The sequence below is a fragment of the Pristiophorus japonicus genome, chromosome 13 (genome assembly GCF_044704955.1).
Source record: "Pristiophorus japonicus isolate sPriJap1 chromosome 13, sPriJap1.hap1, whole genome shotgun sequence".
Lineage (NCBI taxonomy): Eukaryota > Metazoa > Chordata > Chondrichthyes > Pristiophoridae > Pristiophorus > Pristiophorus japonicus.
Genome location: NC_091989.1, coordinates 38,150,064 through 38,175,572, shown reverse-complemented (window position 1 = coordinate 38,175,572; position 25,509 = coordinate 38,150,064). Strand labels below are relative to the sequence as shown.

At 41.9% G+C, this 25,509-nt stretch overlaps 2 protein-coding genes and 1 long non-coding RNA gene across 5 annotated transcripts in view; 1 reads left to right on the top strand and 2 right to left on the bottom strand.

Moving 5' to 3' along the window:
* Positions 1-21,775, top strand: part of hdac10 (histone deacetylase 10) — a 45,075-nt gene extending 23,300 nt beyond the window's left edge. Inside the window, exons 12-20 of one of the 3 annotated variants that reach the window (XM_070897374.1) lie at positions 2,471-2,538; positions 4,444-4,731; positions 6,304-6,394; positions 7,734-7,816; positions 8,766-8,819; positions 14,336-14,417; positions 17,779-17,967; positions 19,763-19,913; positions 20,980-21,775. In XM_070897374.1, coding sequence (XP_070753475.1) covers positions 2,471-2,538; positions 4,444-4,731; positions 6,304-6,394; positions 7,734-7,816; positions 8,766-8,819; positions 14,336-14,417; positions 17,779-17,967; positions 19,763-19,913; positions 20,980-20,987 — 1,014 coding nt within the window. In that variant the 3' untranslated portion in view covers positions 20,988-21,775. Of the gene's footprint in view, positions 1-2,470; positions 2,539-4,439; positions 4,732-6,303; positions 6,395-7,733; positions 7,817-8,765; positions 8,820-14,335; positions 14,418-17,778; positions 17,968-19,762; positions 19,914-20,979 lie in introns of those variants that run through there. The other 2 variants (XM_070897373.1, XM_070897375.1) reach the window with 2 other exon arrangements.
* LOC139278520 (uncharacterized) lies at positions 11,852-19,837 on the bottom strand. The gene is made up of 3 exons (XR_011596290.1): positions 19,753-19,837; positions 12,465-12,638; positions 11,852-12,145 (listed from the first exon to the last, which is right to left on the bottom strand). It is a non-coding gene; the product is annotated as an uncharacterized lncRNA (long non-coding RNA).
* Positions 21,776-23,632: 1,857 nt separating the features above from the next.
* Positions 23,633-24,952, bottom strand: szl (sizzled). The gene is made up of 4 exons (XM_070896634.1): positions 24,660-24,952; positions 24,356-24,525; positions 24,100-24,192; positions 23,633-23,940 (listed from the first exon to the last, which is right to left on the bottom strand). The coding sequence occupies exons 1-4, from the start codon at positions 24,950-24,952 to the stop codon at positions 23,633-23,635; spliced, it is 864 nt and encodes a 287-aa protein (XP_070752735.1).
* Positions 24,953-25,509: the final 557 nt, after the last annotated feature.

The window sequence follows — 25,509 nt, the reverse complement described above, 5'->3', positions numbered from 1 at the left end:
TAGGATCAGAGAGATGAATGCGTGGCTCAAAGATTGGTGTGGGAGAAATGGGTTTCAATTCATGGGGCACTGGCACCAGTATTGGGATAGGAGAGAGCTGTTCTGTTTGGGGGGGGGGGGGGGGGGTGGAGGGGTGGAGGGGAGGAGGAGGAAGGAAGGAAGGAAGGAAGGATCCGGTGAGTGTAAATTTAGAAAGTCAAAGAGAAAGGAGAAGGCAAAAGTTCAGGATAGCGATAGGGGTAATGATAACCAGAGTGTGACAAGTAGGGACAGAACGTATAAGACAAAATTAGAAGCTCTATATCTGAACGCACGAAGCATTCATAACAAGATAGATGAGTTGACGGCACAAATAGAAATAAATGAGTATGATCTGATTGCCATTACAGAGTCGTGGTTGCAAGGTGACCGATGCTGGGAACTAAATATTCAGGGGCCTTTGCCATTTTGTAAAGAAAAGGAGGTGAGGTAGCTCTGTTAATAAAGAATGAGATCAGTGCAGTAGTAAGAAATGATATTGGCTCAGAAGATCATGATGTAGAATTAGTTTGGGTGGAAATAAGAAATAATAAGGGAAAGAAGTCACTGATAAGAGTGGTCTCCAGGCCCCCAAAGTGTACTCACTCTGTGACAGCATATAAATCAAGAAATAATGGAGGCTTGTAAGAAAGGTACAGCAATAATCATGGGCGATTCTAATCTTCATATTGATTGGACAAATCAAGTTGGCAATGGTAACCTTGAGGAAGAGTTCCTAGAGTGTATGCGGGATGGTTTCTTGGAACAATACATTGTGGAACCAACCAGGGAGCAGACTATTTTAGATCTGGTAATGTGTAACGAGTCTGGATTAATTAATGATCTTGTAGTGAAGGATCCTCTTGGGAAGAGTGATCATAACATAACATTACATGGTAGAATTTCAAATTCAGTTCGAGGGTGAGAAAGCTGAGTCTCAAACTCGTGTCCTAAACTTAAATCAAGGTCATTACAAAGGTATATGAAGGCAGAGTTGGTTAAAGTTGACTGGGAAAATATTTTACAGAATAAGACTGCAGAAACACAATGGCAAACATTTAAGGAGATCTTTCATAAGTCTCAGCAAGCATTTATTCCAGTGAGAAATAAAGATGCTAAGAGAAGGAAGAACCATCACTGGCTAACTAAGGAAGTAAAGGATATTATAAAATTGAAAACAGACATATAATGTTGCGAAGGACAGTGAAAGGCCAGAGGATTGGGAAATTTTTAGAAACGACTAAAAAAATGATTAAAGATAGAGAAAATAGCATTATGAGAGTAAACTTGCAAGAAATATAAAAACCGACAGAAAGAGCTTCCACGGGTATACAGAGAATGGGACTGGAGAATTAATAATGGGAAATGAGGAAATGGCAGAGACTTTGAACAAGTATTTTGTATCGGTTTTCATGGTAGAGGACATTAAAAACATCCCAATAATTGATAATCAAGAAGCTATTGCTGGGGGGAGGGGGGGGGGGGTGGGGGGACTTCAAACTATCACTGGAGATAAAGTACTCGGCAAATTAATGGGACTAAAGATGGACAAGTCCCTTAGACCTGATGGCATGCATCCGAGGGTCTTAAAAGAAGCGCTGCAGAGATGGTGGAGGCATTGGTTGTAATCTACCAAATTTCCCTGAATTCTGGAGAGGTCCCAGCGGACTGGAAAACCACAAATGTAAAACCTCTATTTAAGAAAGCAGGGAATCTATAGACCAGTTAGCCTATCATCTATCAGTGGAATATGCTGGAGTCCATCATTAAGGAAATAGTAGCAGGACATTTAGAAAATCATAATGCAGTCAAGCAGAGTCAGCATGGTTTTATGAATGGGAAACCACTTCGGTAGGAGAAATAAAAAAAGCAAATTATTATTTAAATGGGGAGCGATTACAAAATGCTGTAGTACAGGGGAATCTGGGAGTTCTTGTGCATGAAACTCAAAGTTAGCATGCAGGTACAGCAAGTAATCAGGAAGGCAAGTGGAATGCTGGCCTTTATTGCAAAGGAGATGGAGTATAAAAGTAGGGAAGTCCTGCTCCAACTGTACAGGGTATTGGTAAGACCACACCTGGAGTACTGCATAGTTTTGGTCTCCTTATTTAAGGAAGGATATACTTGCATTGGAGGCAGTTCAGAGAAGGTTCACAAGGTTGATTCCTGAGATGAAGGGGTTGTCATATGGAGAGAGGTTGAGCAGGTTGGGCCTATACTCATTGGAGTTTAGAAGAATGAGAGGTGATCTTATTGAATGGCGGAGTAGGCTCAAGGGGCTAAATGGCCTACTCCTGCTCCTATTTCTTATGTTCTTCTAAGCTTCAGATCTAGAAGCCCAGCTATGATATGTTACTTAGTGATGAGATAGTGAATTGTAGTCACGGAGCATTTATATTTTGTATATCAAGCATTGAAGTGTACAGTAAATGTTACTGATTTGTCCCAACAGTGCCATAGAAACTATTCAGAATGTGAGAGCTGTACATCAGCCATACTGGAATTATTTGAAGAATCACGGTAATATTTTTCTCAATCTTATATAAAATTCTTAGTGCACATTTTTTCTAGAAAGAAAAGACTTGTTTTAGGGTTGTATTTGTGGGGAGGAATTTTATCTTCATGACAGTGAGGGGCCTCAATACTTAGGAAAGAAGCTTTGATTACCCAATAATGTCTCAGTCACTCCCATGGCAAGTATCGTAGCCAGATGCAGAATAAAGCTGCCTTTACTGTGCCTCAACAAATGTGCAGTAATTCCAAATAAAGGATAGCACCATTTACTGCATCACTGATTGATTTTCTTTCCATTTCCAGTGCTAGAAGTCTAAATTTCCTGCTTGTTCATAAGCCAATGGTGAGAAAATCCAGCCTCTGAGTGAGAATATATTGTGCTTGTATATTATGGGCAATTTTGTGCCATGACCCCCACATTTTGGGAACTGGGTTGGCTCCAGACTTTTTTCATGTGGAGCCATTTATATCGTGCTTGGAGAAGATGCTATCATCCTATTAATTTGCATTGGATTCAAATCTACATGAGTTCATTATAAAGGGGAATTGTCATCGACAGGAGAGAGCTATAGGAAAATAAAACTTTGGAAAAGTTTGACTAGGCATTCAAAATGATTTGTATAAACATTTGCTTAGTAACTATATTATAATGTTTAGTTGAATAATGGTAAACCGAATTTAGTTGAGATTAAGAGTGGAAAAGGCAAGTCACTGAATCATCCATTTCCCAGTTTCCAGTTCTATATCATGTCAGTTGTCCAAAACTGTGCAAGTATCAAATTAATTAAATGTGTATTCTTAATGACTTCCCTTTTCGGTGACAGTAAAACTTTGTGAATTTAATTTTGAAATAATCTTTCTGCAATATTTCCTTCATCTCTCTTATTGATGCTACTAATATGATCAGTGCTGCTCTCAATGTTCCTCTCTTGTTCTTCCTATATGCCATCCTATATATTCCTCCTTCTTCCTCTGTCTCGCTATCAGTATCACGATTCATCAGTCTTTCCCATCAGCTCAGCTTTGCTTTTCTTCTACAATCTCCATGAACCCAAGTTTGGCATCGGCTAACCATTAATTTACTGATTTATCTAATTTCTATTCTATTTTTTTCAACTTTGGCAGTGTGGACTTGCCCCTTAAATGGGTTACTCCAAAAATGTTTTAAATTATTAAAAGGCTTCCTATTTTCATGTAATATTACATTGGTCAGCTTCAGATTTATACATACTATATGGGGATGATCACCTGCCTGGCTTTGGGCGGGGGTGGAAAATATGCCCAGGAGCTGTTCTCCACTCCTTGCTGGTTATCCTGCTTCCAAGGATCTTCCATCAGAAGGGATGGTGACTGTTGAATATAGACAGCCAGATGTGAACAGACATATTCAGAGTGGATGTCTGCTGCTGCTGAAATGACATTGCTCTCGCTACCTCTATAACAGCAGAGGATGCCAGTATGATGCTTTTGTCTAATGTTGCTATGATGGACGGGAGGGAATTTTTAAAAACAATTTAAATCCACTCCTAATGGACTGCAATCAGTCAGAGACAATCGATGAGAGGCAAATGATTACATTTAAAAAATGTAACCAAAAACCTGACTTCTCTTCAGTGGTTGTGGAGGCAGACTCATTCTGTTGCTGCAGGTGCCTGAAGCCTGCAGCCATAATTTATTTTTATTATTAAACTGAATTCAGGAGGTCGGTCGGATTGAGCTCTGAGACATAAGGGCAGGCTGTTGTGTCTTGTAGTGAAAGAGGGAAATCTTGCCTTGTGACTCGAATATGTACATTCAAGAAATAATGGCTTGTTTCATTCATTCTGGAGATGGTAAGAAAGTGGGCTAAATACAGACTAATTGATGTGTGCTATTAACCAGTTTTTCACTTTGCACAATTTCTTCAGACAGTTTCTTTATTGAAGACCTAAGCACTAAGAAACGGAACATTGGTATTGAAGAGGGTAATTCTGAATCAAGTGCTGCTACAAATGCAGAAGAGAAGAACATAACTATGGTTTCTAAAGTGAATCAAGATTTTGATGAGTTCATGGATTCCCACATGAAGAAGGTTCTAGTGTTGGCTCCACGTGTAAGAACTGCATTGGCCAGTTGTGGAGAAAAGTTAACCAGGTTGGATCAATGCCTTCAAGTAGAAGAGAAGAAAATTGCCATGGAAGAAGTTGGCGTTCTCATCAGGTTTGGCTGAATTGCATAAAAAGTTTCTGTGGAGGCACAGTTCATGTGTTATCTGGAGAGACTAGGGAAAAACAGGGAAGTTGGTAATAACTGGAAATGGAGGTAATTGGTGAGAGTATGGAGTAATTTTCTTCCCTGTTGATTGCTACCCCAGTGGATTTCTGGTTAAGACTGTCCATAGCTGAGCCATGCAGGCCAAGAAGGTTTCTGGTTCAGTGCCTGGTTTGTGCTGAGTTTGCTGACCGTGTGAGAGTGAAGGGTTACAATTGACTGTCGACACTCCTGGGGTAAACAATGAAAAATTGGCCAGGCTTGCCACTCCTGTTAATTGATCCCTGCTGGAAGTATGCAAATGGAAACAGAATGAGGTCCTTGCTAACTTGATTTACAAATTAAGAGCGACTACTTAGTAAGGAGTACTGGAAATTGACTGGTGCATATGGAATGGTACCTCAGCAAGAATTTAATACTTTCAGGAGAGGCAGAGGGAAAATAATAAGAAAATAAATTAAGTGATAAAGTGGGGGGAAAAAAACAAATTAAAAAAAAAATGTAATAGAAAACCTTGTTTACTATTTCTGCTGCTTAAAGTGGAGATAAATGTAAATTGATGGAATACATCCAAAGAATATTTAAACAGGAAGAGTTGGGTGAAAAGTTTGGAAGATATCTGATAACCACAACATTTCAGAAAGTCAGCAGCATTATCTAGGAATTGCAGACCTCTTCGCTTGGCATCTTTAGTAGAACAAAATGGACAATTATTTGTTGTAAAAGAAGCAATTTGAGAATATTTAAAGCGGGTACTGCTGGGAGAGAAGAGCATTACTAACTTGAAATACAACTCGTGGGCCAGATTTTCGGCTTTTGGGGTTTTTCGCCGAAACGGTAGCGATACGTGAAACTTACCGTTTTCGCTGCGCTACCGTTTTTAGGCCGAACTTTCGGGTTTTACATCTGCACCAGGGGTAGATCGGTAAAGGAGGCATTGCACAAGCATTCCCGCGAGTTTCGGCAACTTTAGTGTGGGGCCGGGAGCGCTGCGAGAGAGGTCTTGGGAGGACAAACATTCCAAAAACAATTACAAGACCTTTAACTATCTAATCGCTGCAAAAAGGTTTAACAATCAATACTTTAACTTACCTTTTTCGCAGGTTTTCATACTTACCGCTGCTGGCAGGGCTGTACCGACGGGTGTGCCGAAACTCTGATGCAAACGCAGTCCACGTCGGCGCACCTCTTCCCGGCGGTATTTAGAAGAGCTGCTGTAAACAGGTACCCGAGGATCCTACCCGAGCTTTGTGACCAGATTTTCGCTGCGGAGGGTCAAATTGAGGCGAAGATCTGCTCGCAAAAATCTGGCCCATGCATGTGTTTAATAAACATTTCTACCTATGAGGAGAAATTCCAACTTTTTGAAGCAACAAAGCAACTTGCATGATACATCCTTGGTGGAAAAAGCTCATTCGGTGATCTATGGGCTGACTTCAGCTTTCGGCTTCTTTCATTATGTCGGCGTGCGATTGACATTCTTTGTGGTATCTTGAAATTATTTTCTGAATTTTTCCACAGTGGTGGTGACTGTGCACACCTGAAAGATGAAAATCTTTTACTGTCCTTGGGAAAAATATTTCCACTGATTGATAAAATCACCAAAAGGGAGGTGGGTGAAATCTGTGCCCTGCTGTGACAACCGTGTCTATAACTCTGCAGCCATCCTGTGGCAATAGAAGAAATTGCAAATGGTCTGTGAGGAGAACAAATATTCCTCCTCATTCTATGTTTTATGTTCTGAATATTCGTAAGTTTAACACCAACAATGGCAAATTAAGGAATATAATTACATGTTGTTAAATGTTTCAGTGCTTGCATGCATTTTTTTGATCAATTTCTTGTTTTGGACTAAGGGAACATTGATGGTGGGACTCTAACAAAGAGTTGATAGCGTGGGGAGAAAATAGGGAGATGGAGCACAAAGAAATTTCCCTAAAAGTCTGATTGTTGCTGCAATCCTTAAAGTATAACAATGGGGGAGGGTTGCACTGCATATTTTCTGCACGCTTTAATGAAAGAGCAAAACTGAATGAGCAACTCCAAGCTGGAAGAATGTAAGACTGTACAGAACCAGAAAATACCATTTTGGTCCATCTGGCTTACATAGAAACATAGAAAATAGGTGCAGGAGTAGGCCATTCGGCCCTTCAAGCCTGCACCACCATTCAATATGATCATGGCTGATCATACATTTCAGTACCCCCTTCCTGCTTTCGCTCCATACCCCTTGATCCCTTTAGCCGTGAGGGCCACATCTTACTCCCTTTTGAATATATCTAACGAACTGGCCCCAACAACTTTCTGTGGTAGAGAATTCCACATGCCCACAACTCTGAGTGAAGAAGTTTCTCCTCATCACAGTCCTAAATGGCTTACCCCTTATCCTTAGGCTGTGACCCAACATCGGGAACATTCTTCCTGCATCTAACCTGTCCAATCCTGTCAGAATTTTATATGTTTCTATGAGATCCCCTCTCATTCTTCTAAATTCCATTGAATACAAGCCTAGTTGATCCAGTCTTTCTTCATATGTCAGTCCTGTCATCCCGGGAATCAGTCTGGTGAACCTTCGCTGCACTCCCTCAATAGCAAGTATGTCCTTCCTCAGATTAGGCGACCAAAACTGTACACAATATTCAAGGTGTGGCCTTACCAAGGCCATGTATGACTGCAGTAAGACCTCCCTGCTCCTATACTTGAATCCTCTTGCTATGAAGGCCAACATGCCATTTGCTTTCTTTACTGCCTGCTGTACCTGTATGCCAACCTTCAATGACTGATATACCATGACACCCAGGCTTGCCCCAGAGATTGACATTATCCTGTCTTGGTTGAGGAGGATGGACTGATTTTATAGATCTGTTTTGTACTGAGCTTGTCTCACTTACTGTAGACGAAGGTAGCTGATCTGCTTTGCAGTCTAATAACCTTTGTTTCCTATTACATAGGTTAGGAATGGTGTTGTGGTATCCCCTATGCTGTCATCTGGTGCCTTTGCAGCACGTTACAGTACAACAGTTGGAGCAAGCAGGTATATTAATGTTGAATTTACTTAAACTGATATTCCTTTTCTCTTTTCAATTTTCAACCCCTGGTGCCTGCTCTCCTGAACGTGCATCTCAAAAATGTACTTTCATGGTATTACCTGTCCTCCAACATCTCATCCAAGTCTAAATGTATCCTCTCTAGTATCTACACAGGCGCTTCCAGCAGGGAATTTTAAGTGGCAAACGGGAGCAAAACCATGGCCATTTTTCCCTTCCCTAATGTAGGGCCACATGTTAACTGTTGGTGTCTCTACTGCCATCCCTGCTGAGTTCAGCTAAATGAGCAGACTAGAGATCGGACCATCATCATTCATTATGAAGCCACTCAAGTATTGGCAAGGAGATCGGGATTATGTACACTGACAGAGAACATAAGAAAAGTAAGGAATTAGGAAAGGCTACCTCGAGGTCAAAAGCTCCCCATCATGGTATGTAATTGTATATTGAATACTCCCAATGATTTTGGAAAAATCTTCCGAGTAATATGATTGAGGCAAACATCTATCGCTCTTTAAGTAAAGAGGCTTTTCCTTATATGCTCAACATTTAATTTCAGAAATGTCCTTTGTGTCTTCTCGTCTGGTCCTTACTTTCTTTAAACTTGGTAAATAGATGGTAAACCCTGATTATCATTTAACACTCTAATAGATTTTAAACCGTACACTTCTCTATCTTTTCTCGTAACTCATCCCATTTATCTTTGGGAACAGTTTTTTTTCCTCTTTTCTATATTCCTTCTAATGACGATGTATCTTTTTGTGACATAGTGACGAAGATGAATAATATATTCAAAATGTAATGTGACTAGTTCATTGTAATCATAGCATAACTTCACTTCTACTGTCCTACCATTCAATAATAGCTTTTCATTTACTGTCTGGACATTAAAAATTACTTGTAATGCTGTGAATTATGTTTATTTTCTCCCTTAAGAGTTTTACTTCTGGTGCTTGGAGAGGCTGATATTCCAACTGATAAAGATGATGAGTAAGTTCCTTCTGTTTAATCTCAAAAAATACTTCAAATCGTAATATTTTAAAATGTTCATGTAGTTTAAGAATCTGTTTTCAGTCTGAGAATTAATGTTTGCTTCTTTTGGGATGTAAATATTTCTAAAAGACTATTGGAGCCCCTCGCTGCTCCATCCCAGGTACTTACTTAGTAGCAGAGTCATACAGTTAAGGAAGGTCTCATCCACAATTGTTGTTGAGCTAGCTGTCCTCGGCCATGGTGGGAATGATAGCAGCAGCACAGTAGCAGTATTAAAATTAGCATTAGTGCCGGGTTAGGGAGGAGAAAATGGATGGAGAGTCCTGCTCTTGCCAGCTATCCAGTGAGCCCTGCTAGAAGTGCAAATGTGTCCTCAAATAAATATAGGATTGAGCTTGACTGTAATGATCTCCTGATCAAATAACTTGTTGACTGTATGAATAATGAGCACGGGGCAAGGACTGAAGGAAGGCCAGTGTCAGTGCAAGTATGTCCCAAGAAGTCCTGGGGCCCGAAATTCATCGACTTACCGTCCAAAAATGCAAGTTTGGTCAAAAAACATGTACGTGCCGCTCGGCGGAAGATTCATCATTGACATATCGCTGAGCGGTATGCACACCATCCGCCGTGCAGAACTGCCTGCATACCGCCCAAAAGTACAAGTTTCATACCGCAAACATACCACTGGAGCTGCATACTGTCCTGGAAAAGGTGGTTTTACTCACTCTTAAGTGGGCGGGAATGGGCGGTAATGCTCGGTGCCGCCATTTGAAATTGGAAGTGGTCAGCAAAAGCAGCACTTCAGTATTTCTGAGATGAACAGTGACTTTACAGTGGGAAAGTTATTTTTATTGGTGCTGAGTACATTATTAAAATAGCATTTGAGTTAATATTTTTTTCATTGAAAAATAATTTTGAGTTTATCTCAGGATATTTGAGGAGATTCTGGAGATTTAAAAAGAATGGGGCCTGTACTATCTCAGCCTGTATTGCTGACTACCTGTCTAATGCAGGATCCAGATGGGAGAAGGTTTATTGAGCAGAGTTATCAGGGTAATGGAGGAGGTCGCAGACTGATGATGAGGAGGAGGAGGAGGCCTTTCCCCCAAAGGATTTTCAGGGAGAAGCGCTCATACTTAGACCTGACCGATCGACAATGCGTTTGAAGGCTGCGCTTCCGAAAAGAGGTGATCAATGAGATTTGCCAGCTCATTAAGGCAGACCTGCAGCCCAGTACCACCATCATTACTGCACTTCTCTGTCGAGATGAAGGTGACTGCAACACTTTCCTTTTATGCATGCGGCTTTTTTCAGGCATCAGCTGGGGACATAAGAACATAAGAAATAGAAGCAGGGGTCGACCATACGGCCTCTTGAGCCTGCTCCGCCATTTAATACGATCAGAGCTGATCCGATCATGGACTTGGGTCCCCATAACACCTTAACCCCTTGTCGTTTACGAAACTGTCTATTTCTGACATATGCTGTATTTCTCAGCACGCTGCTCTTCGTTGCATCTGACAGGTAACCGAAGCACTGTATGCACGCCGGATGGAATTTATAAACTTCCCAATGACCAGGGAGGCACAGAGTGACAGGGCTTTGGGATTTGCACGCATTGCCGGCTTCCGCAAGGTGCAGGATGCTGTTGACTGTACCCATATTGCCCTGCGAGCACCATTACCGGAGGGGGGAGGTGTACTGAAATCGCAAGGGATTCCGCTCGTCTGCGACCATACGCAGCGCATCATGGCAGTGGATGCCTACTTTCCAGGGAGCATCCATGATGTGCACATCTTGCATGAGAGCACTGTGTCTGATCTGTTGAAGTCTGAGCCACAAGATGGATGCTGGGGGACAATGGGTACGGCCTCGCCACCTGGCTCTTGACCCCGCTGTGGAACCCTCAGACAGAAGCTGAGCAACGATATAATAAGAGCCATATAGCCACGCGTAATATTATCAAAAAGACAATTGGCGTGCTGAAGCAGCGCTTTCAGTGCTTGGACCACTCTGGAGGCAGGTTGCTCAGTTCAGTGGTGTGCTGCATGTTGCATAATTTAGCAATCATGCGGTGACAGGAATTGCCACGGGACTGCGGGACCACGTGAGGCGCAAGTGCAGGAGACGGAAGAGGAAAATGAGGGGAATGAGGATGAGAGGGAGCTTCCAGATGAACCCATGGCGCCCCCCCCACCCCAAACACCACAGCAGAGGGCACACGGAGCGTATGTCACTGCAAAATTGTTATGTCAGCAGCTCATAAATGAATGCCTTAATGTGGAGAGTTACGTTTTGTGACCCTGATGACTGTTACCCCAAAAGTTTGACACTGTACAAGAGTGCTTAAATTCAATTGAAACGTTTATGTAAAAATGTAAAAATTATACAATTGTAAAACTTACAACTTTAACTTTGAACAACTTTAACAACTTGAAATAAATTTAAAAAAAATCAAACTTCAACCATTTTAAATGAGCAATGAACACTTGACTACAACAAAGCACCCTTTACTGTCCTTGACCTCGACCACATGCTCCACCACACTTGGGACTTGGCCCCGCCCCCTCCCCCCACTTCCCTTTCCCACTGCTCCTGAGCCTGGACCTCCCCGTGCTGGTACCAAGCGTGCAGCAGTGCACCCCGAGTGCTGTTGCTGTTGTTGGGAGTCAGACATTGCAGGCGCAATGAATGGGGCCTCAGGAGAAGCTAGTGATCCGGAAGGCACGGCTTCAGGGCTGGAAGCTGCTGGCAGCTCCTCATCCTCAGGTGCTGTCGACCCGACTACTATGGCACAAGAGGATTCCGCGCCATGTGGCGATCCCATCGATTGCCGCATGGAGTCGGCGGCTTGCTCCATCGCAGTGATCAGACGTTTCCAACTATCGTAGCCAAGGCCTTGAGCAGCTCTCGACTTATGTTGACGCTGGCCTGTGACCGACGCACCGTGTCCTGCTACGCACCTATCTGTCTTGCAGCCATGGACCTTTTCTGCACCAACCTCCGTCGCGGCGGCAAAGGCGCTGCAACACTGGGGGTGCCTTACTGTGCACGGCTTGGTTCCACAGAATCAGAGAAGGCATGGGGTAGTCCCATGAATATAGAGTCGGTGGTGGAGGATGTTCCAGCTGGCCCACATGGAAGTGGTGTACCCTCTTCCGTCTCCACCCCCACCACTGGCTCCAGGATGAGCTGCTCTTCCTCTTCCTCTTCATCATCTCTGGCAGGGGTGAAGTCTGGAGAGGGCTGGGTGATGCCAGAGGTCGAGGCAGTGGGTCTGTCGTCTAGTCTCTCTGCGGAGGTCTGGTCTGTATCCTCCAAGTCTGGAAGTACAAAACAATATTTCAAAATGCTTGGCACCAGGGGAGGGGTCAGGGTTACATGAGTACAGTGACGTAGCGCAGTCTTACTTAAATGTCCACCACTGCTGCATTACTGCATTACATATCACAGACAGACAATACATATATGCATTGTGTTACATGCCCCCAACATTGCAGTACATCACATGAGCCCAATATTACAGTGCAATAAACTTACATTACATGAGGCCAAGATTACAGTTACATGAGGCCAAGATTACAGTTACATTACATGATATTACAGGACCGCAGCACAAACTGGGGATTGTATTGAACTGACCATTCTGTGTGGGTGGGTCAGCTCCAATGCCGTGATGGCACGGTTGCTATCCCCGACCAGTAACAGGGCACGGATCTCAATCTCTGTCAATGATTCGTGTGTTGGGATTCTCTTTCACCCCCCTCCCTGCACCGGCCCGGTACGCCGCTGATCCGCTGCTATTGCAGATGTCTTCTGTAGAAAGTGAAGTAAAAATCTTCAATCCATTTAACATCGCAGACATGCAGGTTTATACACACACACACACACATAACACTGTGTTGATCCTCTTGTCATTGCCTGAAAGCACTAAATACATCGCCGTAATCTTGGGATAAATAACATCATCCGTGTGACACTGAATCTATATTTGCATAGTACATGGGGGATGCCTAATTAAAATAATTACTTATTCTTGCTACCTTCACCAGGTCGTTCCAACTCTTACGACACCTTTCCCTGGTGCGTACTAGCCTCCCCGATCTCATCCCATATTCTGTTGTACTCCTTTGGTGGGGCTTTCCACGACCACCCTTCGTTAAGTTGGAGTATCTCTCTCTAATATTCTCCAGCAGGGCAGGTAGCTCCATCTCGTCGAAGGCGGGTGCCTTCAACCTCCTGTCCTTCTTGATAGTCCTGCGCTTCGATTTTTTTCAGCATTTCCATTCTATTTATATTTGTTATATATTATATGATTTTTGATTTATAAAATATATTATTGTAGAATTATTATTTTTTGACTTTGGAATCTCTCTGATTAAACCAGCTGACCCTCTAATACCTTGCTGCTCCTTCTTTAATCTCTCTCCCTCGACTTCAACTCTCTGCGCATGCACAGGTGACCCCCTGACCCCTGAAATCGTGGGGGGAAAGCACCTGTGGAGTTCGCGCATGTGCAGTGCAGTGCCGCACCATCCATTGACAAGAAAGTCGATCTTGATTGACTATAATACTGTATACCGCCTGCTGCAGACCGCTCGCATACTGCTGAAAAAAATTCCACCAAACTAGTGCTTTTCAAGCTCTGCGGTATTTCGGCGGTTTTAAACGACACACCGCCGAGGAATGGGCAGACCTTGCATCCTGATGAATTTGAGGACTATGGTCTTTAGCAGAGAAGTGAAGGAGGAAAAAGTGGTGAAAGATTTTGTTCAAAGAAAACACTTCGATATTCATTCAGCTGAATTAATGATCATTCTCTTTCATTGCTGATTTTTATTTTATTTTTCCAAAATTACCTCTTTTGCTGAAGCCCCCTGGTAGATCATCCTCGTGACCATTCATAATGTGTGAGCCTCAGCACTGGAAAGCTATTCAACTGTAGAAGGCATGGCAACAAAGCCTGAAATCAACACACACGGACTTTCAAGCAGGAGTCACTGGACATCAATCAGGAGCAGGAATTGTGGCTTATTTTTCTCCTACCTAATTAGGACAATTGTGTCCTAAATGTTTTCTCATTCTGTCCTGAGTAAACACATCTGGGACCTTGTTTGTATGGCTTAATAATGGACAGCCTTTATTCTTTTTTTAAAAAAAAAAAGACCTGTGGAGGACACAATTTTAAACATTTGGTTCCAACTCCCCAACAATGAAAAGGTGTTGTATAGAAACATCAGTAGAAGACTTGGGGACATATATGGTTCCCATGAGGTTACATATAAAATTGGCATATCTGTGCACCTGACCGAAGGAGAGTGCAGATCTATGCGACTGCAACCCCGCCCCAACCCAGTCTACTCAAAGTGGTAGATGAGGATAAACTTTGTGAGTTGAGAAATACCAAAATTAAAAAATAAAATTCTGACTAGATTCCAGCTATTTAAAATAAGTCAATTGTTGAATATTAAGAAAATGCAATATTTTAACATCTTTTGAAATGCAATTGTCAGAAAAATCCTAGTGGTGCAGATATATGGGAAGCAGGATGAGAAGAGACAAAGCAATTACTACATTCCAATTTGCTGGAAAGAGGTATGTGTAGAAAATGGCTATTTTAAGTAATTATTACTGACCAATGTATGTACACCAAATTAAATTTGAGAAAATGTTTTATACTCCACTAACTGGATAGTTTAGAATTCTTGAAGGTACGGTAGCATTGTGGTTACGTTACTGGACTAGTAATCCACAGGCCAGGACTAATGATCCGGAGATGTGAGTTCACTAATGTCCTTTAGGGGAGGAAATCTGCTGTCCTTACCTGGTCTGGTCTATATGAGACTTCAGACCCACAGCAGTGTGGTTGACTCTTAACTACTGTCTGAAATGGCCTAGCAAGCCACTCAGTTGTAAGGTGACTCACCACCACCTTCTCAAAGGCAAAAATTGCCTAATGTAGTTGGAGAAGCCATTTACAGCAACTAGATTACTGTTCAGGAATTTAAGAATAACACATAAGTTAATACAGGGAAAACTACATGGTTCTTGCACAAAGTATTTGTGCTCCCAGCACCCGCCCTCACTGTGCTGTGTGCAACCCACAACATCCTACATCATGGCCTTACATCTGCATGATCTCATTGGGAGATCCACTCTTGGACATTTGCAGACTTCCTCTCGAGGAAGATTCAGGGAAATGGAAGAAAATCTGGATCCCTTTTCTGGACAACCACAGAGAACACGACAAGATTCAGCTCCCTGATTAAGTCATTTGTTGAGGTGGTGAAATCAATTAAAGCCATTATGGGACAGACCAGAATCCCACAACTAGCAGAGATCTAAGGATACATTTTGCAATACTCCCATACACCTACAGAGAACTGGCAATCAGAGTCACTTGAGAGGGACGAAGACTAGGAAGATGATGACCGATTTCCCATGGTGAATTGTTAGATCAAAGCTGTACAGAGGTGATTAATGGGAGTCCCCTAAAGACTGGCTTAGGCTGCTTCCCATTGTCATTTAAATCAAGGAATTGACATCCCATAATTTTACCTGTCACCAAGCAACTCAGATCTGGAACGTTGTTTCCATTATGTGCTCAGATACCAGCTAAATTATTATGCCTTGTGAAAGATAATTGAAGCAGTCTCAACTAGATTTGTTTCACGTAGTGCAGTTATTTGTTTGCTTTATCAAGGTCCCAAGGAAGTCCCATAGCTAATGATGCCTATACTACTGTTTTCCAGTGAAGCTGAGTAGGCAAGTTGCTTAACTGTTGCAGTGAATCATGTTCCACTTAATAGCATATATGAGACTGCCAATGGAGAAATCTTCACAGATTTATTAAACGCTGCGGTCTAGATTTAATAACAGCATTTGATTTTAGCAAACTGGTCCTGCTAGCTCGTCTTGAAGCTCCTACTACTTTTGTATACCCTTATTATGGGCCCAAGTTTCCACATGATTTGCGCCTGATTTTTAGGAGCAACTGGTGGAGAACGGACTATCTTAGAAATCGCAATTCTCCACATTTTTTTTTCTGCAGTTCTAGTCCGGTAGAACAGTTCTACTTTGGAACAGAATTTTTTCTTCAAAAGGGGGCGTGTCCGGCCACTGACGCCTGATTTCAAAGTTTCCACAGTGAAAACGTACTCCAAACTAACTTAGAATGGAGCAAGTGAAGATTTTTGTAGAACTGAAAAAACCGTTCTACACATTAAAAAATCAGGTGCAGGTTACAAATTAGGCGTCCAGAACCGAGGTGGGGGGGGAGGGGGGTGGGGGGGGGAGGGAAGTCATTAAATTCTACAATAAATCCTTATTTATACTTCTACAAATATTATACAAATAAATCCAACCTGAATAAACATTTATAAGCAAAGAAAAGATTAAATAAACCATCTTCCTACCTGTGTGAAAGTGCTTCAGCCAGGAAGAATTCTGCAGCCGTTCGTTCCCGCGGCGGGGGGGGGGGGTGGGGAAGGAAACAGCTGTTCGTTCCCGCGGAGTGGGGGGCGGGGGGGGAGGAGGAGGAGGAGACAGCCGTTCCCGCGGAGCGGGGAGGGGTGAGAGGAGGAGACAGCCGTTCGTTCCCACGGAGCGGGGGAGGAGACAGTGAGAAGGCTGCAGGAAGCCTCTGTGCTGATGGCAATGTGCTTTTATTAAAAAAATGTTCAAAAATTAAACAGCTACAAAGAACTACAAAAATGGCCGAGTGCCAATGTTTCCTTCACACTGCGCGTGCGCGAACGCTCCAACATGCACGCGCAGCGTTGCCGGCAGGAAAAAAAAACTAATTTAAACGGTACCCGCCCCCTCCCACTTACAAAATCGGCGCGAGTGTAGGCTCCGCCCCCCTGGGCGCCACGCCAAACAGACAAGGAGCTGCAGGGCTCTCCAGAATCGCACGTTTTTTTTCTGGCGCCGGTTTAGGCGCGAAAAACGGGCGCCCAGCTCGGAGGGGCGCCCGTTTTTTATCGTGTGGAAACTTGGGCCCTATGTGTGGAAGATACAGAATGCAGCAGAAAGCTACATTACTTACCTGGCCAGCTTTATCGCTCCTCTGCAAAACATAATCCCACCGATCTGTCCTACAGTGGTTTAGTTTGCAGTAAAAACTAACTGGGACAATGGTGCAGGATTGGAGTCTTTCTATAACTGGAGCAGGAACCTGTGTGCAGCACCACCTATCTGAAATGCCATGACATTTTTATGTGCTGCTTAGCCAGGAGTTTAATTTTATGAAAAATAAGGTTTCAAACTTTGACCTTTAATTAACAGTATTATGTTCTGATTATTAAAATCCGACTTTTGGAATAGTAGATTGTAGTTGTGGAAAGCAAAATATGAATAAAGTATATGTTCATTTGTTACCTTCCTCGTACAGTAGGATACCCCAAGTTGTCCAAAGTGAAAACTCGATATTGGACTACTTCCATCACTTCTGTTCTTGCTGTCCTCAAAGTATTCTCATGGTCCTTGTCAAGTCATGTGAATTATATAAAACTTTTATTTATAAATGTTTGGTACTACCTTGTGGGTTTAAGAAATTTATTTGTCATTTTGCCACTGCAGCAAGAGCAAATTTGGAACCTTTTTCAATCTATCCAGAACTCAACTTAATTTCTACTTGATCCAACAAAGGCCAACCCTTGCATTTTAAGAGACAATTTCCAACATTTATAGAAATTGTATCCTCCACAGAAATATATGCTTTACTTTCTTCACCAGTGAAACAGAGAATCCCTATGGACTAGGAAGATCAAAATGAGTGCCCTACTCGCAGTCAGAAGACACCAGAGATCACTTCTGTATGATTCTTTCTCCTTGACCAGTCCTCCCCAATGCAGAAATGCAACAGCCCCCAGAGAGTCAAAAGCTTTTAGTCTAATTGTAGGACAGGAAATTGCATCGCCAACTTTGAGTATTTTTTTTCTCTTTTCTTTTACAGAATAATGAATGGGATGGGGATCTTCTTTATACACTGTTGGAGTTTATTCTACCTTTGGCATATGGACACCGGCCTGAACTGGTGATTTTGGCAGTGGGATCTAACATTGGAATTCAAGCATTTACACTAGCTCACTTGACACATTTACTCCAGGTGCTTGCTGAGGGTCGGATCCTTGTAATAAGCCGGGTATGATGAAATTAATTGGTTCTTTAGGCTCTAGGTTAATTTTATGTTTGCAGAGGTTTACAATACATGTGTAACTCTTAAAAGTATGAAACTGTCTATATTGTTTGTGTTGTTTACACTGGGCTTCTGATCTTATGCAGTATTGTCTGGTGCATGTGAAAACAAGATTACAGAACAACTGTTGCTGTTTGCAGCACTGTCTAAATTAATCCTAAAGAACACACACTACAATATATATTCTGAGCCACTCCCATTAGATCAGGTAGGTTAGTTAGATCCCAAGAAAGTCTAACGTTCTGATTCCTGGCCTGTGCTCAGTTAGCTAATCTCAGCCATGATAGTGGGAAGGATGCTACAATTGACCTCGGCAGTTCTAAGTTAAGAAAGGGAAAAAGATCAGTTGGCAATCCCATTGCTGATCACTACAGTGATCTCTGTTGTAAAGTATATTTGTGGGTTCAGCAGTAATGCCCCCACTTTCACTAAGTGTACACATGCAGAATGTCTGTTTTAGCAAGGGACCATAGACTGACAGTCCCCATGAAACCATACACCAGCACAAGTAAGCGCTTTCAGGAGAGCAGAATAGAAGAGATGGAGAAAGATGGAATGAATGGGGCAATTTTGAGTTTTATTAAATTAATGGCCCAGATTTTCCGGGGTCTATGACCATGTACGCACAGTACACAAGTGCCCCGATGCGATGCGCATGCGCGAAAACTGGAAACTTGCGATCTGTCAAGTTTCAGCTTGATCGATCGTACGAATCCGAAGGAAATCGACATTTGCTGTCGCTACTGCCCAGCAATTGCCCATGAAACTCTTGCTCCTGGTAAAAGCAAACATAAGGCCTTCTTTTACCAGTGTAAGGGTTAAATAAATATTAACGTAAGATTTTAAAAAAATTATTTAAACATTCAAAAACCTTAAATTAGTTTAGGTTATTTTTAGCCCCTTTAAAAATGTTTATTTCAAAAAATTAAATTTTTGTTTTAAATGTATAGTTAAATTGTATTTTAATTCATTTTAAACATAGGATGATTAATTTTTATTTAGGTTGTGTGAAAATTTATTTTTTATGTGATTCCTATTATGCTTATGGGGGCCCAGAAGAGGCGAGGGCGCAGGGGCAGAATGGGCCAGCCCACACTGCAATATGTGTGCGCACGAGGTCTGTGCAGCAGAGCTGGTCTCCAGTCGTCTTGGTTAATCCTTGCCATTGGACCAAGACCTATCTCTGTCAAGCCCGTGTGGTGGCTGGTGTGCAACGGCAACCATACGTTAAAAAAAAATCCACGCACAGGCATCTTCCACCCTTCAACATGTAGTTCGGGATCTGCAATATTGGGTCCTTCATCGAAACACCTGTGAACTCATCCCTTTTTGGCGTGGAAGCAAGTCATCCTCGATTCGAGGGACCGTCTAAGAAGAAGATGGGGACTCTGTACGTAAATGGAATCCCCATAAGCATAATGGGAATCCCCCTTTTTATTTAGATGGCCGGCCCACGTGATCCCGGAGGCTATTGCGAACGCCTGCGTCCCTGGGATACGTGGACCTAACTTTACGCAGGTATATGCCTGCAGGCCGAGGAGCGCGAGACTTCGGTAGGTCCGGGGCCATCAGTTAAGGACAGATTTAATTTGCGGTTCGGAGGCATTCTCCCACAGGAAGCCTCGACAGCAATTTCAGGTACAATATGGACTGAACTGTTCTGGTTTGTTTTAAAATTATTTGAAAAAAAATGTTAATGCTAATAACCTGTTGTAAAATAGATTTTCTCACTTTTGTTCAGGCTTCTGACCTTGTGGAGACTTTGATGAGTTCTTTGCTTGGTGATCCTATATCTACCATGAGACCTTTTGCTCTGAAACAAGAAAATGCACTAGTGTTGGTGAAACTTAGACGAGAACTGAAGCAGCACTGGAAATTACTTCAGAACAGCGGTAAGCAAACAAATCTAATACTTTAATAGACTTATTTTCCTCTAGAAAGATTAATTATCAGTGATGCAATGCACAGTGACATATAGTAAGGCATCATACTGCACCTGCGAAATGCCACACAGCACGTTTCTAACCTCAACCTTGCTGTGCAGAGAGAGGCCGGGGGGGTGGGGGCATTGTGCCAAATGCAGGCACATTCTCATAGAGAGTGAAAATAGAAAGGGAGAGAAAAGTGGAAATGCAATTATTTTGGCCAATTAAAAGAAAATTAGTATTAAACAAGAAACTTTATCCCATTAAGTCTCCCTTTCCAACAGACCTGATAATATTTCATTCTCACAGACTCTATCCAATTTATTTAATTGTCTGTAGGGAGGTGCACAATTTTCGGTAAAACTGCCGAGAAATAATGTGAAATTTAAACCTGACTCCAAACTTAACGAGCAAAAATAAATTGCAGTGCTGGACCATGATAAGTTTTGACCAGTTGTGTCCAACAGGTGGTATGATGGTCTCCACATGACTCAAACCTTTGTGTTCAATAAAGTATTTTGTTAATTGAATCTGTACTTGCCCTGACAACCATTGGCCCTGTTCAATTCCCAGCTACTTTTAAAATAAATTAATCAACAATAATCAGGGAGTTGAGAACTTTTTCACCCTAGAGAATGGCGGGGGTCTGGAACTCACTGCCTGAAAGGGTGGCAGAGGCAGAAGCCCTCACTGCATTTTTGCACACTTTAAAATGAAGTTCGGGACCTGGCCGCATTGGTCTCATCAGTCATCTTCAAACTCATTTAAATGTGGCAGCAAGTCATGCTCAACTTCAAAAAAACTGCCTCAAGACAGACAGAAGAGACAGATATGTAACATGTCTGTGATGATGCGTTTCATTTATCTAGTGAGCCATTGGGAAAACTGCAAGCTTAATACTTTATATCCATAAACTAATGTTGGTACATAACTTCAATTGTGCTTTTGTTCTAACCTGACTCCATGTTTTAAATGTATGTGGAAATTTCTTATGTTGTATATGTAATATAATTTTCCTCTTTTCTAAATGCAGTAAATTAAACATTTGAGCCCTTTTGAAGTTGCAACTTGGAATAACCTGAATCCATATTTTGGAAACATCATTGGCATCATGTTATATTGGCAGCCCTATCATTACATTTGAATCCAAATATTCTACTAGAGATTCTTGAAGTGGTGGTAGTTCTCATCCTAAAATTACAGAAGCTGATCCATAAGCAAAGTAAAGAACTATTATCTTCATCTGCAGTGTTCGTCATATCAGCCTGCTGTACTTCACACAAAGCATCAACTGCAGTCAGGCTTTACATGGAGAACAGAACTATTCCAATGGTTTGCTTTGGATGAGCAGTGCATAGAATCAATTAATGTCTAATGAACATGAAGATATAAACGCTTTATTCATCAAATACCCAGACTTAAAGCGGTACATAGAAGTACTGTTACAACGGCCTTCCAGCCCAAAACCCAAAACAAGAGTTATATATTTCATCCATTATCTAGTATTTTTAAAGGTGCTATTTTTAAAGTTCAAAACAAGATGATACATTATATTTGAAATTTAAAAATCGATACTATAATAATGCTTCTGCTCTGTTACCATGTTGTATGCTGGGAGAATGAACAAATGGCAGCTGCTGCATTGCCTAGACTTCATCATGTTCAATACAGAATGAGCTGCTGCTTTCATTTGTCACACCAGACTGGAAGAAAGCAGGACCAACTGTACTGGGGTAGATTGCCTCATTTTAAATTAATGAAGAATGAATGTACATAAAATGCGTATTGTTTCCAAACCTTTGTTTAAATAAATGTGTTCACTGACTTGATTTGACCTGAACCCACCCTGCTCCTTGTTGGCCTTCCACTGACACCCAGGTCCCCCTCAGATTTGCCACTCAGAGCAGGGATGGACGCAAGGTCTTGGAAGCCTGCTTCTTCTGAGTGCCGCCCCAAATGAACACCTGCCCGGTGTAACAAAGCAAATTAGGTGGGAAGCCCTCTTGGGGCCCTTCTGCCTCATGCACATTATTACGCCTGCTCAGAGAGTAACTGCTCTCCAGCCCGCCCACCCCCAAATGTAACCAGGAAATTCCTGGTCACAATAGAGAATGGCTTGCATCACTGATTCCTGCTTCTTTTTCCTCTTGCTTTTTACCCAGGTGCAATGCACACAAAAATCTGTCCCATGTTTAGTATTACAATTACTTAACCTGTTCTCAGTCTAGTGGGTAGGGTTGCCAACCCTCCAGGATTGCCCTGGAATCTCCAGAACACTGCTGCAAGCAACCCAGGAGAAAAATAGGGACAATAAAAAATTGTTTCTCTCTTTTGAACACTTGTTTTAGTTATAAAAAATATCAGTTATAAAAGCACAAAAATCTACGCTGACACTCCAGTGCAGTACTGAGGGAGTGCTGCACTATCGGAAGTGCCGTCTTTCAAATGAGACGATAAATTTGAGGCCCTGTCTGCTCTCAGATGGGCATAAAAGATCCCATGGTACTATTTTGAAGCAGAGCGGGGGAGTCTTGGTCAATATTTATTCCTGATTAACATCACAAAAAAATACAGGTTATCTAGTCATTATCACATTGCTGTTTGTGAGAGCTTGCTGTGTGCAAATTGGCTGCCACATTTCCTACATTACAAAAGTGACACTTCAAAAAAAAACTTTATCAGTTGTAAAGCGATTGGCACATCCTGAGGATGTGAAAGGTGCTATATAAATGCAAGCCTTTTTTCATACAACATTTTGAAGCAAATAATATAGCTTATAGAATTATATTATTACATGCCTGTGGTGTCAACCATATAACTAGATGGGTAAGCACATACCCGTTTATCCATTATTTACAAGACTTTTGTTTTTTTTTTAAGTAGTTTTCAGCGATTTGAAATCCAGTTACTCATAGATGCGAGGACTGGACACCCTTAATAAGAATGTTGCATAGTTTCCACTCGTTTATACTGGTAATATCAATGCAATCTGGCTGGAATTGGCAGATCTAACACAAATGTTCATGAAATTTAAAAAGTGTTACATTTGTATTTTCTGCAATCTTTTAAGCTGGTTTAAGATTCAATTCGTGGATCAGGCTCTGCCCACTTACATTTAATTGTGCATTTTAAAGACTTTTTCATTTCAAAGTATATTTTGCGCAAATATAGTAACTTCGCCATTCAATACATTTCAGTGATGAGGCAAACAGCGAGTCGCCGTTTTCTCGAAGCTAACGGCGGAGCAGTCCAAATCGGACCTCAACTTTGAGCTTTTGGATTGCGCCTTTTAACTGTGCATTGGCTCGTCGCCTGAAGTTGTTGTACCATTTTCACATAAATAACACTGGGCACCATTAGCCTCTGTTAGTTTGACTGCAAATTCTGGCCCAGTGTGTTACTTGCAGAAAAAGCACTAAAGTTAAAGTAAATGGCAAACTTGTCTGGTTTAGTTGGTAGTCATTTATGTACAACAGTATATTTCTGCACTAATACACAACATGCTCTATAACATTCTAGTAACTATAGACTTATATCTTTGACAGACAAATAGTATAATTCAAAACTACACGTTCACAATGTAAAATATACATTAATTTACAACATTATACATTTATATTTACAATACCTAGCGTACCTAAAGAATGCATTCATGTATCTACAAATATTACAAGTCAGATATCATTCTAGCATTTATGCTGTTTCCATTTACGAGCGGCGAGTGTCAGTTGAGTGTCCCTCTTGTGCCACAAGTAGATCTTATTTACTATTAAATTGGCGTCATGAACATCACCAATGAGGACGTACTGCGCGGCTCGGTTGCTGCGTGTCATCTTGTGGGCGCAGTTTGCGTTGATGAGAAGCCACTGCTGAATAATGGTGCGTGTTCCAAGAGAAAACAGCGGGCCGGGACTGATCATCTCCACCCGCCCTTCCACATCATACTCGGATTCTCCCGAAGCACTCTTCCTCTTCGCCAGTGTAACCTTCACAGCTGTGGGCAGAACAACAAGGGGCCGTCATTCAGTGTTAAAAATATTAAAAGTCCCGCGTTTATTTTACGTTGTAAAAAGAATGGTTACGTTTCCGTTGCCGGGTTTTGTGTACAATTTATTTCCTCTATCTTTGAAGTTTTTTTTCCCTCAAAACTTACCAAAATTGTTCTGACAGAATGTCTGCAAAACTCTCTTATGTGCACCCGGTTCCTCTGTAGTAGGGCAGCCCTGGCAGGTCGGCTTTGGGAAAACTACATAGCAGAAACCAAAGAATTCAAATATTTGATATTGAAAATGTTATTGTTTATATAACAGCCGTTTGAACAAATTAGAATTGAATGGTGGTGTACTCGCGAAATGTCCATTAATATTGTCAGCTCGCAACGCAACATTGATATTCCTCGCAAGTCTTACATTTTCGGTAAGTGGTAGACTCTGTGCCGATCGATGTTAGGCATGTGTCTTCATCGGCTGGGAATCGGTCACAATCAAGGACAGCAGGCCAAGACTGCCCATGGCAAGCGAGGACTTGGCTACAACTGTCTCGGACAGCTTCACACATACTCCTGCAAGGTTGGATGAACCTGCAACGATACAATGGGACATTGTTAATGTGCATGCCATCCATTATGCTAATATTCCCAAACACTCAGCGATCACAATCCGCTATCCGAAATAACTAGACAAGGGATAAAATAACTGAACAGAGAATACTTACGTGTCTAAGCAGACTGGAGCAAACAAGGAGCAGAGGAAAGTTCCGGCCTCCGAGTGACACCCGGTCCGAAGAAGCGACTCCCATTCAGCAGATTTCGGGATCACCTCCCCGAGGGTGGTGTGGCCCATCAGATTTGGAAGCCTCATTTCTGAGTATCCGACATCTTGGCATAACCTCATTTCCTTTGGTATGGCCACACACTTTGTCGATATTCCAATATCAAAACAATCTATTAGCCCAACACGCAGGGCCCAGAGCAGCAAAAGGAGACATGTCTGAGTTCGGCGAGGCATCTGAAGAGGGCGAGGACAACACTCAACTACAGTATTCCTTTTTTGTCCCAGTGCTGGTTGCTGCATTTATATATTTCCTGATCTGCTTTATCAATTCTCAGTGATCTGTCAAAGTACTTCAGATAAGCCTTAACTTTTATTATTCATTCCCGTGATCACGTTGTGATTACACTGGAGGCGGGGTAAACACAGCACCTCTTCAGACGAGATTCATTTGTAACGGCACCCTTGCATTTTTGGTTAATTTTCTTTGTTTTAATTGTAAGGTGACTGGACAGTAATATATTTTTAAAAACATCTCAAATATATACAGTTCCAAGTTCGATTTAAGAAATCCTGCGTCTAAATTTTCAGTAGACAGTCAGACTACAGAAACCCATTTGTCTCCATTGTGTTTTGACAAATGGCAAATGTGAGAAGTGAAACAAAAGAATGAATTACCGAGTGAAGAAACTTCTGCCGGGACTAATTGTCTCCCGTCTCTTGTCTTGAGTACAAGTGTCACGCTGGAGACGTGTTTCTGGGTCTTGAACGTCAAGTCTGGTGTTCCAGCAACA